This window comes from Sphaerodactylus townsendi, linkage group LG01 (genome assembly GCF_021028975.2).
Source record: "Sphaerodactylus townsendi isolate TG3544 linkage group LG01, MPM_Stown_v2.3, whole genome shotgun sequence".
In the NCBI taxonomy this organism is placed as follows: domain Eukaryota; kingdom Metazoa; phylum Chordata; class Lepidosauria; order Squamata; family Sphaerodactylidae; genus Sphaerodactylus; species Sphaerodactylus townsendi.
The window spans coordinates 171886555-171902434 of NC_059425.1; the positions used below are offsets into that span (position 1 = coordinate 171886555).

Sequence of the window (15880 nt, forward strand, 5' to 3'; positions counted from 1 at the left end):
AATCTTGCCACAGGAAGCAACTGTGACGTCTGCAGTCCAGGTTCTTTTCCTTCGCAGTTGAGAATGTACTGCAAATGTGTCCAGGGGCGTCAGGACTGGCTGGCTACCCTGCTGCTTGGCAAATGGCAGCGTGTTGCCTAAACATTGAACCTCCGTTGAGGGATTAAAAAAATCAATTAACTATACCCTCAAAATCTACATTCATACTATACATGGCGCTCGGGGGCATGACCGCCTCCCCGCCCAGCTCTCGGCCCCGCCGCGCCCCACTTATGGGAGCCAGCAAGGAGGCCGGGGGAGGCTGGGGGTCAGGGGGTCAGCTTGGACTGGTGCCACGGCCCCCCGGAACCCCGCCCCCCGGCCTGGGGAGGGCAGGAGCCGGCCTGCAGGGGGGCCAGAGGGGGCGGAGCTCAGCGGCAGGCAGTTCGGGTGCATGCCCACCTGAGCATGACTGTTGGTTAACTTGAGCCACTGCCGTGGTAGCCTATTAATTCTTCTTGTGATGGTCTCTTCTTATGGGTGTCTGCACTGTGTATCAGGAAAGTAAAGTTCAAGTATGTTGCCCATTTCACAGTAGCCAATTAATTAATGCATGACCTGGTAAACAGTGAGTCCCTGTCCACGTAAAATTAAACAAGATGTCAGTAACATCTTTAAACACTAACAAACATTTATTTCAGCAAACACATTCATGAGTCAGAGTTTACTTCTTCAGATGCGTTTAGGGTGACCAGTCTCCAAGTGAGGACTAGAGTTCTCCTGGAATCGTAACTGATCTCTAGACTATAGAGATAAGTTCCCCTGGAGAACATGGCTGCTTTGGAGGGTGAACTCTATGGTATACCATAGAGACTAGGAGAAACAGAAGCCCTAGAATGACATCATGTCATTGCTGAGCTCCCTCCCCAAACTCCCTCCCACAGGCATCACTCCCCAAAATCTCCAGGGATTTCCAAAGCTGAAGTTGGCAACCCTAAATGTGCTAGGAGCATCTCACAAGTCTATGCTGAAATAAATGTTAGTCTCTGAGGTGCTGGTGGACTCCTAGCTAACTTGTGGGCTAACTCACCTGCTTCACTGGGATTTTGTTCCTATGGAAATTTAATTCTGCATTCAAAATGCATGCCTTGCTTTGGCCTAAGTCCTGAACCGTCCAAACGTGGATCGCTTTGTGTGGAGATTTGCCCGTGTCTAATCCTTCCCGAAAAAGCTAAGGCGTGACAAATTCAGAAGCGAGCACCAATTCTCTGTGAGCCAAAGCCCGGTCCTTCAAGAGAGGCTGTGCGGTAATGGATAATTGTTTAAATAAATCGCCGTGCTAATAGAAACAGAAGAGCCAGGGGAAAGTGGAAAAATGAAAGTGCTAATTAAAGAAAAATAAGGAACAGCTGTGACATAAAGTGAGCAGATTATTCCATTAATCTGTGTGAACGAAACTCAAGGGAGGAGACGGCGCAGGGAGAAGAACCTTCTTGCGAAAGATGCACCCGTAGGAGGCTGTTCCATCAAGTCACGTAAGGATACTCGACAAGTCCAGCCAAGATGCCTCATTCACCCCTCATGTCCTACTCTGTATCTGCCATTGGTCCCCGTTACATTAGTCACATCCCGCTTCGCCACTGCACTGCTGATTTACACTGAAGTTTTTCAGCTCCCATCTGTCATTTCCACAGCATCCGTCCTGAAATGTTTATTGCGGCATGGTATTAAGTTCACATATTAGTTGGCATCAGTAGCTAAATTAAAAGGCACGCTTTCTCCATGCTGTCATTTTTTTCCCCAGATGTCCCGCCCCGCAAAGCTTTTTTTTGAAAATAATTGGGCACGTCGGCCTCATCTAACAGGAAGCCCAAAGTTGCAGAGGAGGGGGGCGGGGTTTGCTTCCTGTTCAGTGAGATCCTACGTGCTCACCTTCTGTCTCTGTTGGCAACACGCTTTTCCACAGAGGCTTTGCCAAAAGCATCGCAGAAGAATTCTCCTTTTGCCCACGGCACAACGGAAGCTGTAGTTGTGTGTGCTTAAAATACTTAGCTAACTACATAGAGCAAAGATCCCTAAACTTGTTACACCTGTGGGGAACTTTGGGATTTTGAGAACAGGCAGTGGGCATCGCTGAGAACCAGCGTGGTGCAGTGGTTACGAGCAGTGGACTCTAATCTGGAGAACTAGGTTCGATTCCCCGCTCCTCCACATTTGCAGTGGACTCTAAACTGGTGAACTGGATTTCTTTCCCTGCCCCTCCACATGAAGCCTGTTGGGTGACCTTGGGTTAGTCACAGTTCTTCGGGACTCTGTCAGCACCACTTACCTCACAAGGTGTCTGTCGTTGGGAGAAGGAAGGGAAAGGAGTTTGTAAACTACTTCGAGACTCCTTGTGGTTGGGCAAAGTGGGGTATAATGTATTTTTGAAGGCGTTCACGGCTGGATTCAACTGGTGGGTTTTCCGGGCTGTGTGGCCGTGGTCTGGTGGATCTTGTTCCTAACGTTTCGCCTGCATCTGTGTCTGGCAAAGTGGGGTATAAATTCAAACTCTCCTTCACTGTGAAATAACTGACTAGGTCATGAGGTCAACCATCAAAGGAGCGGAATGAGGTCAACCACCAAAGGGCTTATGTGGGAGCAGGGGGCCATCACACGGTGCTGTATACTCTGTCTTAGAAAAAGATGTTAGTACAGTCAGTTGAGGTGCAGCGGTCGAGAAAATTGTATGCTTCCACATTAGTCCTGAACGAATATGAGAGTTATCATTCATTTTTACGTGCTGCCTTTTGTCAAAACCATTATTGAGCTGGGTACTGTGATAGAAGAACATTTATAATTCATTGAATGCCAACGTGTATTTTTACTTTCAAATGGATGGGGAGGAAGACAGGCACTAGGACCCATGCAGAGCATTCTACAACAAAGAAGGTCCGGCATGTTGAGTTCTGTGGCGGAGGAATATACAACCCTACTAACATCATTTTCTGAGACAGGCTATAGGAGGTTCTAAGCCAGTCGTGCAATGGAGGTGATGTAGTGGAAAGTGCCATCAAGTCACAACTGACTTAGGACTATCCAGTAGGGTTTTCAAGGCGAGAGATGAACAGGAGTGGTTTCCTGTTCCCTTCCTCTGTTGTAGCAACCCAGGACATCCTTGGTGGTCTCCCATCCAAACACTAGCCTGGGCCAACCTTGCTTTTAGCTTCTGATACCTAATTAGATGGGGCTTGCCTGGGTCAAACCGGTCCGGGCATGATGCCAGCAGCTGTTTCCGCAGGGGTGTGTTCATCAAATCTAGAGCTGATGTTTCCTGGAGTTGTCTGAAGCCATCCCTGGTCCAGTGAAGTGAAGAAAAGCCAGAACTGGGATTTTGCTTTGGAGAAGAAGAGAGGCTTTGGACAAGAAGAGTTACTGGAAGTCCCGGCCCTTCAATGATGCAGCTGGCCACTACCCGGGCCAGGGCCTTTACAGCCCTGGCCCCTGCCTGGTGGAACGCTCTCCCTCCAGCTGCCCGGGCCCTGCGGGACCTTGGGGAGTTCTGCAGGGCCTGTGAGACCGAGCTGTTCCACCGGGCTTTTGGTGAGGCTGGCTGCGGACTGGCTGCCCCCTTGTGAGGCTCTGCCATAGTTTTGTCATCTCTGGCAGTGCCCCCGCTGGTTTCATCTTTGGGCGCCGCCAGCCCCTCCCAGCCTTAAGGCCGGCCTGAAGACCGGGTGCCACCAATATGGTTGAACCGTTACTATCGGAATCGATGCTGCATATTGAACTTAAATGTTTTTAGATGTTTTTAAGTAATTTATTGGGTTTTTATTGTATTGTGGACCACCTAAAGCCCTCTGGGGATGAGGCGGTCTACAAAATCTAATAAATAATAATCTATATATATATAAATCTATCAGTTCGTTTTTCTGCTGACAGGTAATGTCCCAAACTACTGGATCGATTGCTTTAAATTTTTCACACAACGTTGCATTCATGTGCAGCCAGATTTTCATACTGTTTCCACACCTCCTGTTGTGTACATGTCACAACTGTGCCAGTTATTGTATACATGCCACACCTGTGACAGTTGGAACCACAGTTCTGTTCCGCAACAGCGCCATCTGCTGGCCGTCAAAGCAACACCCTCTAATACAAGGGAACCAACCATGCCTTCTTTGAAAACCATGGAGTGAAAGGGATGGGGCAGGCCATCTGCACATGGCCCACCCACCCTAGCGGAGGAAGGGGAAGGTGAGGGAGGGTCCGGGGGTGTGCTGGACCAAACGCTCTGAAATTTGAACACAACGTAGCTCATGCCTCTCAGCGTGTTTTAAGCTAGATAATTCGCCTGCAAAGGAAGGGAGTGAAAGGGACAGGATCAGCCCACCTGGACATGGCCTACCCACCCTAGCAGAGGAAGGGGAACGTTAGGGAGGGACCTGCAGGGTTGCCATGCAAGGGAACGGGAGAGAGGGAGGGGAGCGAGGGGCCCCTTGCCTCTCCCCTCCCTTGCAATCATTGTGCAATGACACATGTTCGAACCGTTCGCTTCCCCTTTTCTTCTTTTTCCACTTCCCCCGACTCAGCCACAGCAAAGCGTGGCTGGGCCCGCTAGTAATAAATAAATAAGAAGGAGACGAGGGCCAGGAACGCTTGGTGTCCATAGGTTACCATGCTGGGGATCACTGATATAAAGCAATTCCACAATTCAGCTCAGGAGGAATATTGAGACTTTGGGTTGCCCTTGGCAGAACGAGGGTTATTGGAGGCTGAGAAACCTGCACAGCGGCAGGGAAGCAAATGCTAGCCCTGCCAGTGGCAGTCAGTGGGCGGGACAGCTGGTAGGCCAGAGTTATAAAAGCCACGTAACATAACTCTTAGCATCTAGCTTTTGGTCTCCAAGAGAGTGCAGGCTTGGTAGTTTGCTGGATGACTCAGTCTCCGAATAAAAGCTTGGTGGTTTCCAAGATGACTCAGTAGAGCTAGACCGAGGGGCGAGTGACTTGTGTTTATTGATAGAGCTCGGCATACCGTCACGGATTAGTCACACCACCGTTTCGTGCCAGTCTATGCCATGCAGGGGGTTCTCGCAGGAAGCGGCTTCCTGTAATTGGTCTTTGTGTTCTGTTCTGGGTTAAAAATGATCATTACCCAATGTGCCATGTATTCATTAAACAAAGGCAAATGCTAAACCGTCCTGGATAACTCGATTGCAAGTTCAGGAGCTTAGAACTTGTTCCAGGCGGGTATACCTCTAGACTTGGGTCACAGTTCTAGATCCTGGTGTAATCTGTTCTTTCTACCTCCTCAAGGGTGGGCACTTGTGCCAGAAACCCCTTGGATCTGTGTATCGTCAAAGGCATGAAATACATGAATTCCATTTTCTTGCAATGTTCTCAGTGGCATGAGTGTTATAAGATACAGAGCTGAACAGCTCTGATGTGCTCTTTTGTGAAACAGTTGCAAATTTTATACTGGAAATTAGTAGTTTTAACTGCATTTCTTAACCTTGTTTTGTTTTAAAATTTTGTCCTGTTTTATATGCCAATAAAGGCTTGTGTTGTTGTATCGTCAAAGGCTTTAATGGCTGGAATCAACTGGCTGTTGTGGATTTTCTGGGCTGGGCGGCCGTGGTCTGGTAGTTTTTGCTCTTAGTGTTTCACCCGCTCCTAATGCTTCATCCTCTGAACATACCAGCCATAGATGTGAACGAAACATTGGGAGAGGAAAAAAACTACCAGGCCAAAGCCACACAACCCGGAAAGCCTGCAACAGCCACTTTGGATCTGTTGAGAAGCCCATGCCCCTTTGTGCAGCAGTACTAGAAGAAGGAGGAGGAGGACGAGTAGTTTGGATTTATATCCCCCCTTTCTCTCCTGCAGGAGACTCAAAGGGGCTTACAATCTCCTTGCGCTTCCCCCCTCACAACAAACACCCTGTGAGGTAGGTGGGGCTGAGAGAGCTCCGAGTAGCTGTGACTAGCCCAAGGTCACCCAGCTGGCGTGTGTGGGAGTGCATAGGATGAATCTGAATGCCCCAGATAAGCCTCCACAGCCCAGGCAGCAGAGCTGGGAATCAAACCCGGTTCCTCCAGATTAGATACACGAGCTCTTAACCTCCTATGCCACTGCTGCTCCACAGTGGCGTAGGTACTAGGGCTACCAAGACCTACAGCCCAAATCCTGCTCCTGGTACTAGGGCTACCAAGACCCACAGCCCAAATCTGTCTGTGAAAAAAACCAAATCTTTGCAGTAAAGAGAACTGGTGAAACCTGTCAGGTTTCTTGTTTTCGTTGGAAGGTTCCTGCTTGTTTTCTTTTTGTGCACGGAATTTGAAAGAAAAGACGTGGGTCGAAGTTTCACCAGCAGATGGCGACACGTGAGGCAAAAATTGAAGCAGGCTGCTGTCGAGCTGTGCGATATCGCCCAAGCGCTTCATGCTCACTCAAAAACCTTGCAGTATTGTTAGCATCCTAACAAACAATCTTCTCCACCACCCCAGGTCTCTTCCATGGAGTCCTTAGCAGCCAAGTTGAAAGGACATCAGTGAGCCTTTGAGCCTAACGCATTTATTTTCCCCTCTTTTCTCAGCAACCCCCGGGTACAAGTAGCAGCCTTGGACGGTGGCGCTTTGCAAAAACTGCTGGTGGTTTTGGCTACAGATCAATCACTGGCTGTTAGGAAAAAGGTAAGGAGGCAGCAACGAGAATCTGACTGTCTTCTGGGAGCGGTGTGTTTTCCAGAATGCTTACAGGCGGGCCTTGCTGTGAGGCTGTGTTCCATCCATGGTGGTGCCACAGAGATCAGGCCAATCGCTGCATCAGACTTGGCCCCAGAAAGACTGTGCCTTTCAAATGTACAGCTGGGTTTGTCTCTGGCTCACAGCCTTCCTTTTGGAGTATGCACCTAGTCCTTTTCACACTGTGCAACTTTGCAGCCAAATCTATGCAAAGGATATTTGGGGGCAGTAATACCTTTACTGCTGTCACAGAAGGAAGGCAAGGTGTCCTGCCCGTCTATGATTTTTATTAAACAGAGGGATGTAAAGAAAACAGAGAAGGGGCAAAGACATGTTGGTTCTTCAGGGCCTCTATCTCTCCCGCCCATCTCTCCCAAAACAGTTTTTTTTTTAAAAAAAGAACAACATTGGAACTCTGTTACATGCATTTGCACACAATGCAGAAGTAACTGCTGAGTGAAACGATTCATGGGTGTGTAATGAGCTCTTGTTTTCCAGATCTATGAGGAGAAAGTTCTAAGCATGCTGTGCTAGACACGGCCGGCTGAATCTTGCATGCCGTAGACAAAAAAAGCGCTAAATAGTTAAGAAGGGTCTATATTAATTGAGTTCACAAAGTCATGCTGTACAATCACAGAGAGCAAATTCAGCGAGAAACTGTAGAGGCTATATAGCATTTGCCTAACTTTGGTGCCGCTTTAAAGCCTCACGTGACTTTCTCTGAGAACAAGTAAGTTGACCAAGCTGGCCTAGCAAAGCTGAGGCAGTTGATCAATTTGGGTTCATGGTGGAGGATATTACTTAGTGGATAAGGGGGTTGATGCTGTGCCTACTGAACCAGTTCAGATTTTTCAGCCTTTATACAAGAACATCAAAGATTCCATGTTTTTCCTTCTGCCACAGCATTTCCCTCTTGATTGATGAAACAAAATGAAAAACAGTGACTGTGTGCCAGAGGCGGCTGGGTCAGCTCGGTGGCAACACCTGCTCCAGGCGCCCCCCCATCGTGCTCCCCCCTGCACCCCACTTAACTTAGCCCCTCAGCTTGAACCCGCCAGGCTGCTCTTTCAGCCAGTAGAGGCTCCGCCAGCTGAAGGAGCAACCTGGCGGGGCAGAGGGGAAGGGTGTGTGGGGCTATTCCCCGCCCCCACGTGACCAGCTGGTGTGCTTCAGGGACAAGTGACCGCACATGTCCCGTGACCGCTCCGCCTCTGCTGTGTGCATCTCAAGGCTTGAGTGTAGGTTATGAGTAATCCCCCCCCCCCGCCCCAATACTCTTTCTTTGTATTCTGTAGTCTTAGTGTGTTTAGTGCTCAAATAATTGGGGATATTTTTACCAGTTACAAGACCTAAGAGCAATTGCAGTTTGCTCTTAGGTTACTAATTGAATTCATCCTTGAGTGAATTTCTAGTAACGTATGGCACTGATACATCGCTGTTTGAAGAGTTAAAGGTCCTTCACGGTTCAGAACAGAAATTGCCTGGCTGCCCTGGTCTGTGATCTGCTGATCCTTCATTTGTTTGCTTTTTTCATTTTGACAAATCAATATTGCTTACACGCATCAGCCCCCGAATCGTGTTATGAATGGGATCGTTGGCGCAGCATTTGATTGACACCTTCTAAAGCTGGAGCATAGGTGACGACCAGTTTGACTCGGCACGAATTTTGTTTCCTTTTCTTTCTCTCCCTTTTTCCTGCATGGCGTGATAGAACTTGTTTGCACAGTAGTTCCCATTATTCCTGCATAGCATTACTGTTATAACAAAGGCCTGTCCTCAACAACTGTTGCCCCAGAGGTCGTTATTTTGTGCCTCTTGGTAACATTTGGACTCTGGGCTGTTACGCCTTTCTGTAACTGCCTGGAGAAGAAGAAGAAGAGTTTGAATTTGTATCCCCCCTTTCTCTCCTGTAGGAGACTTGCAATCTCGTTTCCCTTCTTCCTTCACAACACACACCCTGTGAGGTGGGTGGAGCTAAGAGAGCTCCGAAGAGCTGTGACTTGTCCAAGGTCCCCCAGCTGGCATGTGTGGGAGTGCACAGGCTAATCCAGTTCCCCAGATAAGTTTCTATGAAGCTCAAGTGGAACAGCCTCCCACCAAGTCCGGTTCTCCTGTCTAGCCTGCACACGCCCATGTTTGCACAACGCTCTGCTGCTCCTAGGTGGGAGCTGGGAGTCAGTTTTTCCCACACCAAGGGTTAGTGTTGGAGAGGGGCGGTGGGTAACCGCTGCCCCAAAGTACAGGATTTGATCTGTGGGCAGCCTGCTTTCTGCATTCTTCAGTATCTGTAGGCAGCCACTCTGGGAAAGATGATTTGGGGGGAGGGGGCATTATTGTGGTTGTCGTGGGTAAGCTGATGATACGGAGCTGCACCTTTTCTTTTTCATTTGCGTCCAATACAGTGGTTTGGGCCCTGAATGAATGCTTGGGGTTTTAAGCTTAACTTTGGCGAAACAGAGATGGTGGTCAACTGGGGAGGTGATGGTTTTGGCTGGGGAGGGGGGGATAACGTTCAAAGCTTCGGGATGCTTGTGGAACTACTGAAATCCCACAGCCTCTGACAGATTGTGGGCAGGTGAACTGGCAGCAGCCTCTTCTCTCGGCTGGAGATCTCATCTCTCCAGTCCATGCTTCAATAACCTCTTGTTTTGACTTGCATTCCGCACACCTGTCCATGACGGTCATTTGGAAGGTGAAGCTCGTATAACATGTCGTCACCCCATCTCCTGATAGGTCAGGCTGTAAGGAGCCTGTTACCCCTGCTGTCAGAATGCACTGGCTGCCCGTCTCTCTCCAGGCCTGATTTAGGGTTGACCTTTTGGAGCTCAGAACGATCTGGAGCCTGCATACCTTGGAAAATATCCCATTCCATAATACCTTCTATTCTTGTTAGATAAAGTGAATAAATATGGCTGCAGTGAAATGCTTTGCAGTCCGTACTTTAGGGAGAACAGGGCTTGTGAAGGCAAGGAACGGGGTCTTCTTGGTGGTGGCTCCCCCGCTGATGGAATGTTCTTGTCAGTGGAATTTGCTCCCAGCTGATGATGATCTTCGGTCACTGTACACTTCCATGCTGGCTGATGGGATGAATGTGACGAAACAGCCGCCTTGGATTTTTCAGTTCATCCTTGAAGTTTTGTCTGGCTCTTTTGATGCCTCCTATATTAGCTGCTGGAGAGCATGAATGAAAAGATGCTGTCCTGCTTGTGGACTCCTTAGAGGCAGCTGATTGGCCCTTATGTGAACATGCATCTGGACATGGCCCACCCGCCCTAGCAGAGGGGGGGAGGGAGGGAGAGGGATGGCATGCAAGGGAAGGGGAAGGGGGGAAAGGAGGGAGGGGTGGCGTTCAAGGGAGGGGAGGGAGGGATGGCATGCAAGGGAGGGGAGGAAGCGGGAGGGGACTTCTTCAAGAACCTTTGCTCTCCTTCTGTCATTGTTTAATATTTTATGCATTGTGTTTGCGTTTGTTTAAAATATGTACATCCTTTTGTGTGCCATTTAACAGTCGAGAATACAGTTTCTGAATGCCAGATAAACGTATGTACGTATTCAGCAGAGTACCTCATATCAGCTTTGACATGAGATAAGGAAGAACAGCAGAGTTCTGTGATCTATTACAAGATCTTTGGTAAAGTGAAATTGGAACTCAGGTCAGCTTGCATTCTTACCTACCACACCAGCGGTTGTCAACCTTTCATATCTTGCATCCCCCTGAGTCACTCTGTCAAAGAATCTGAGTCCTGCCGTGAAAAGCAACATGAAGCCTCCTCTTTCAGAGTAGGCTGTTATTCGCTTACAGGGATTCTGTTGTTACTGCCACCCTGCCAAAAGGACACGGATAACTGGTGGCAGGCAGAGTCAGCAGGAGACAGAACGTCGCACTTGCAGGTAAACTTGGGGGCTGGTGGGAGATTGAATTCCTAGCTGTTGTTCTGAAAACCCTGCGTCTCATCTAGATGACTTCCATATCCCACTGATGGCGTACGAGAGCATCTCTGCTGTAAATAGGTGCCACCTTCTCTTCTACATTTTCACAGGTTCTTACCCATAGAACAGTGATGGCGAACCTATGGCACGGGTGCCAGAGGTGGCACTCGGAGCCCTCTCTGTGGGCACGCACGAACAGAGTTTGTCATGTGGGGGGGGCAGAAAATCACCCCCCCACACACACATCTAGGCTGGCCTGGGCCACTGAGCACAACGTCCCCACACCATGGTGAGCAGGGAAGACTGGTGCCTGTGCTTCGGGTGGCTGCTGCCTGAGGGGAGGCGTAGAGGAGGCAGAGATGCTAGAGAGGCACAGAGCAGTGTGCGTGGGACTTGCTGGAGGCTAGAGCAGGCTGGCCCCTGCTCAAGTGGGTGAGGCGGAGGAAGAGGAAGCCAACCAGTTTTTTCTAAACTAAAACCTCAGCATTCAGGTTAAATTGCTGGGTTGGCACTTTGCGATAAATAAGTGGGGTTTGGGTTGCAATTTGGGCACTCGGTCTCGAAAAGGTTCGCCATCACTGCCATAGAAGCTCAAGCAGCAGAAAAGCTGTTTGGCTTGTAGATGCAGCACTAGGCTTCGTTGTCTTCTTCGTAAGAGGAGTGTACTCCTCATCTGGAATAAAGACGAGGTGCAACTGCATGTGACTTCGGAGAGCATGTTGCCATTTGCTCGGCTGGGCTTTTGGCCTGGAATTGTAGCACGGATGCCTTTGAAAGAGAAAATGGAATCCATGCAGACGGGCTGAGGGGACTGCAGGGCAGTTTGGGCGGTTGTGATCATGGGGAAGGAAATCGGAGCGATTGAGCTGGCAGCCCTGCAGATCAGTAGCTGACAAACACAGGAGTAGACATTTGGGAAAGAGGTAATTGCTTCTTGCGGCTGAGTAACCTGTCTCCCAACCGTGACCGATCTCTGATGTTTCCATGAGGGACGAGGCCTAGATAAGGCCCCTAGCAAGACATTCTCCGCTGACTGACTGGGCTGGGGGTCGGTTCTTCGCTGGCCCTTCAGCGGTCAATTTTCTCCTGGATGCATGAGATCCATTTTCTCTCCTGTTATCGCGTAGAGTTACAGCTGTTGTTATTCACCTGGAATGTGCAGAGCTCGTTCATAAACCCCAGCCTCAGGAGCCTTTGCACTAGTAAATAGGCGTCGCATAAATTCACAAGGTACTTTTCTTTAGTACCTACTGATCTGTGCTGCCTGGGCTACAACCGGAGCAGCTAGGAAAATACTGTCTTTTAGTCTGTGATCAACCCCAGAGTTTCTCTGTGTGCCACAGGACACACACACACACACACACCCAAAAGGAAGCAAGGGACTGCTGGATATATTCAAGTAAAATGATTTGGTGGGTTCAGGAGCTTCCCTCATTGGATACAGATCTTTACAGAAAGCTGCACTTGCAGAAAATTTTTTATTGCATAGTCCTAAAAGCTACAGTGTTAAATTCCACAAACTGTTCAGCCAGCGTCCTAGGTGGAAATGAGGCAGATGGGAGCCTTTGGCCCTTTGTGCCCTCACCATCTGCCGCTCAGCTTCTGCTTTGCAGCAAGAGCTCCTTGCATTCCCTGCTACTTCTCTCAAACCGAGCCACCATTTTCCTTGGGCCATTGTTTCTGGGCTGGGAAGCTGTTTGCTGCCTTTTCCCTTTAATTTTCAAAAATTTTGGACACCGTTTCAACGATTTGTCGCAGGGGCGATAGATCAGAAGTCTTAATTTTGAAATTTGCAATTTCAGGGTATCTTTAGGAGACTCTCCTGAAGGTACCACCCAGGTTTGGTGAAGTTTGGTTCAGGGGGTCCAAAGTTCTGGACCATCAAAGGTGTAGCCTCCATCTCCTATTAGCTCCCGTTGAAATCAATGAGGGATGGGCTCAGCAGGATGAGAAGAACAACTGTCTGGCCACAGAGCAGTTGGCATGTAGAATAAAGCATTATCATTTGGGCCTGGGAGGACTGGCGAGATCAGTCCTGGAGTTGGTTGCTCTCTCCCCGCCTAACCTTCGTTCTTGCTAGACACCAGGCAGCAAGTCTAGAGGCCACTTCGATCCCACTCCTGGTCCCCTGAGTCCTCCTAGGAGAATTGGTGGGGTATAAATGCGAAGGAAGGAAGGAAGGAAGGAAGGAAGGAAGGAAGGAAGGAAGGAAGGAAGGAAGGAAGGAAGGAAGGAAGGAAGGAAGGAAGGAAGGAAGGAAGGAAGGAAGGAAGGAAGGAAGGAAGGAAGGAAGGAAGGAAGGAAGGAAGGAAGGAATTAGAAGGATTTCATTTATTTGTGGCAACATTCAAACTTTGGTGCTTGGACCCCAGGGTTTCCAGTCCCCATTCAGCTCTGAGGTTAATCCTGTTTGTATCCTGGCCACTAGTCAATACTGTGTCCAGTATGCATAGGAACTATTCTGTTGCTTTTCCTTTTAATAGCCTTCGAGGTGGGTTAGGCTAAGAGAGAAGGTGGCTGGCTCAGGCGCTCTCTATCCAGTGAGGGATGAGTCCAAGATCAACAGCCCATCCACTTGTGCCATTCTGGAATTTCAGGCTGGCCTACCTTATAGGGTTATAGGTGTTAAAAGTGATAAGCCCAAATATGCTTTCTTCTGAACTCCTTGGAGGAAACATGAAATGCAGAAGATCTCAAACTCAATAGCACAAACTTCTACCTCTTTTGGTAACATCCCCTTGGCCCCTAGAGGAGTAAGTCCCTTTTCCCTGCTTGAGCATGTGTGTTTCATTTCCTTTCTATTTGACCCATTAGCAAGTCTCTCCTCAAATGTATAAAAAAGTATCCAAGCCAGCCTTCTTTGCAATTGTTTAATTCCAGTTCACCCTTAATGGTAGTTTTACTCTTCACCCGTTACTTGTGAAGACATACATAAATCTCTGCCCCCCAAGCAAGGTAAGTACAGTCTTAATTCACGCCATTATGCCCCATATATATTTGATGGAATATGTCTAGGGTTGGGAGAGAAATACCTCGAGGATCCTGCTTTTTCTGCTCCCCTTCACAACGGAAGAATTAATCAATATATGGTTACTTCGAGTGGCCATGTACAAAAATAACTTCATTTTTAAAAAAATTAAGAACAAGTCTTTTAGTAGCGAAGCAGGAATAGTGTGAGGTAGCGGAGGAAGCTGTGAGACGTCTTGAGTAATTGGGGGAAAGGTTTGTAGGTCCTCAGTGTGGTATGAGATCTCAAGCAAAACTTTTTTTGTAAAAAAAAGCCCCCAAAATCTGGGGGTTGCTAATCAGTGCTTAACCTGGGATGAAGTACTCTTTTATCAAGAAGTCATTAGCGTGAGGAACTGACTGTCTAGACAGATCTGAAGAGCCCCTGGGCATATTTTCTTTCCAGCCCTCCTCCGAATCAAAGGAAGATCGGATTAGCACCAGCTGGAATGCACTTTGCATTAGCATTTACCGAGGAGAAGGAGAGCTGCTCGCGCTCGTCAGAATCCTGGCACTGTGGAAATATGATAGAAACTTTATTCTTCGCTCCACTTGTGATGCAGTGGTAGCGGAAGCCATCGCAGCAGGCCTTTGCGTGCATTCAGGTAAAGGAGATGAATCATCTTAAGAAGGCGGCCATGTTTGTCTATAGTAGAATGGCTAGATTTGAGTCCATTGGCACCCTAGAGATCAGCAAGGTTTCTGTGGGTGGGGAGGTATGAGCTTTTGGGAGTGAAAGCTGCCTTCATCTGATACAAGCACGAATGCCGTTGTATTGTCGAAGGCTTTCGTGGCTGGAATCAACTGGCAGTTGTGGGTTTTCCAGGCTTTGTGGCCTTGGCCTGGTAGTTTTTGCCCTTAACGTTTCAACCGCATTCATGGCTGGCATCTTCAGAGGCACCTCACAGGAAGATGGAAGAGAAACAAAGGGAACTTGGACTCTCCAATGCTCATATCACCCCCTCCTCCAAATGTTATTGCTGTCTAAGGTACTACTGGACACGATTTAGCTCAGTGATGGCGAACCTTTTCGAGACCGAGTGCCCAAACTGCAACCCAAAACCCACTTATTTTTCGGAAAGTGCCAACATGGCAATTTAACCTGAATACTGAAGTTTTAGTATAGAAAAAACGGTTGACTCCAAGGCGCGTGTTACTCAGGAGTAAACTTGGTGGTAGTCAGTGGCATTGCTTTGAAGTCAACTGTGCAACACTTCGAACGGGTGAATCACGACCCTAGGAGGGTTTACTCAGAAGCAAGCCCCATTGCCAGCAACCAAGCTTACTCCCAGGTACAGGATCACACTTTAGTTCTTCCCATGAAAATCAGTAGGGTTTAACAGTGCTTAACAGGGTTACCTACACTGCTTCCCCAAAACTAGGTCTTAAGTTTAATGCTAATAATCTCCTTGAAATAATTACACTATTATCACATGACAAACTCCGTGCACGGGTGCCCACAGAGAGGGCTCTGAGTGCCACCTCTGGCACCCGTGCCATAGGTTCGCCACCACTGATCTAGCTGCTCACAGAAGAGTACAGGAAGAACGTCCCTCCATTATACCCAGCGAGGCAGTTAAGATAGAACAAGTGATATCCCCAAGTGGGCAGGTACAGATATCTGTACAAAATCAGATTGGCTGCCTTTTCCCCTTCTCCTGTGTCTCAGGCGGTGCATGCTCTTTCCTTTGCAACCCATTTGATACGAGCACTGGCCAATGAATCCAAACATTGGTTCTGTAGAGTACACCTTGCTCCTGCCCATGCTGTTAAGCTTCAGGCGGGGCCGGCCTTGCCTTTTAGTTTTTATAACACCAGATGGACATTTCAGTACAATGTACACTTTGGCCCTTTATGCACACACTGCTTACCCTGTGACTGTTTACTTTGCAGTGGGTTTTTCTCTTTTTTTGTTCGTTTGTTTTGCACCTGGGGTTCTCCTGCTGTGAAATGTCCCTAGCTGAGCCGAACTGCAATTTTTGCCCGCCCCCAACTTCCTTGTTTGCTCCCTGCAACCTTCATCTGGGGAGACAGCCTGCTGCCTTATTTTGTTTTTGGTGTCATCTGTGGTTTAGTGAATTAGCATGTAAGTTTATGCCAATGTCCTCAGTGTAAAAATAAAGCAAACAACTCTTTGATCCTTTGAAGGAGTGGGAGAAACTGTTGTTATGTGGGTGTGGGACGGTGGGGAGGAGCGAGAAAACCTGAAGAAAGCAAAACTCGTGCTGTTTCCCTTTGGTC

General features: G+C 48.4%; 1 protein-coding gene across 3 annotated transcripts in view; it reads left to right on the top strand.

The window, feature by feature from the left end:
- The window catches only part of SIL1 (SIL1 nucleotide exchange factor), an 89830-nt gene that overhangs the window by 54628 nt on the left and 19322 nt on the right, over positions 1-15880 (top strand). Inside the window, exons 9-11 of one of the 3 annotated variants that reach the window (XM_048499922.1) lie at positions 6556-6652; positions 10506-10594; positions 14046-14244. The exons of 1 other annotated variant lie outside the window; for it this stretch is intronic. In XM_048499922.1, the coding sequence (XP_048355879.1) occupies positions 6556-6652; positions 10506-10594; positions 14046-14208 (349 nt within the window). In that variant the 3' untranslated portion in view covers positions 14209-14244. The remainder of the gene's footprint in view (positions 1-6555; positions 6653-10505; positions 10595-14045; positions 14245-15880) is intronic. One more of the 3 variants, XM_048499928.1, reaches the window with a different exon arrangement.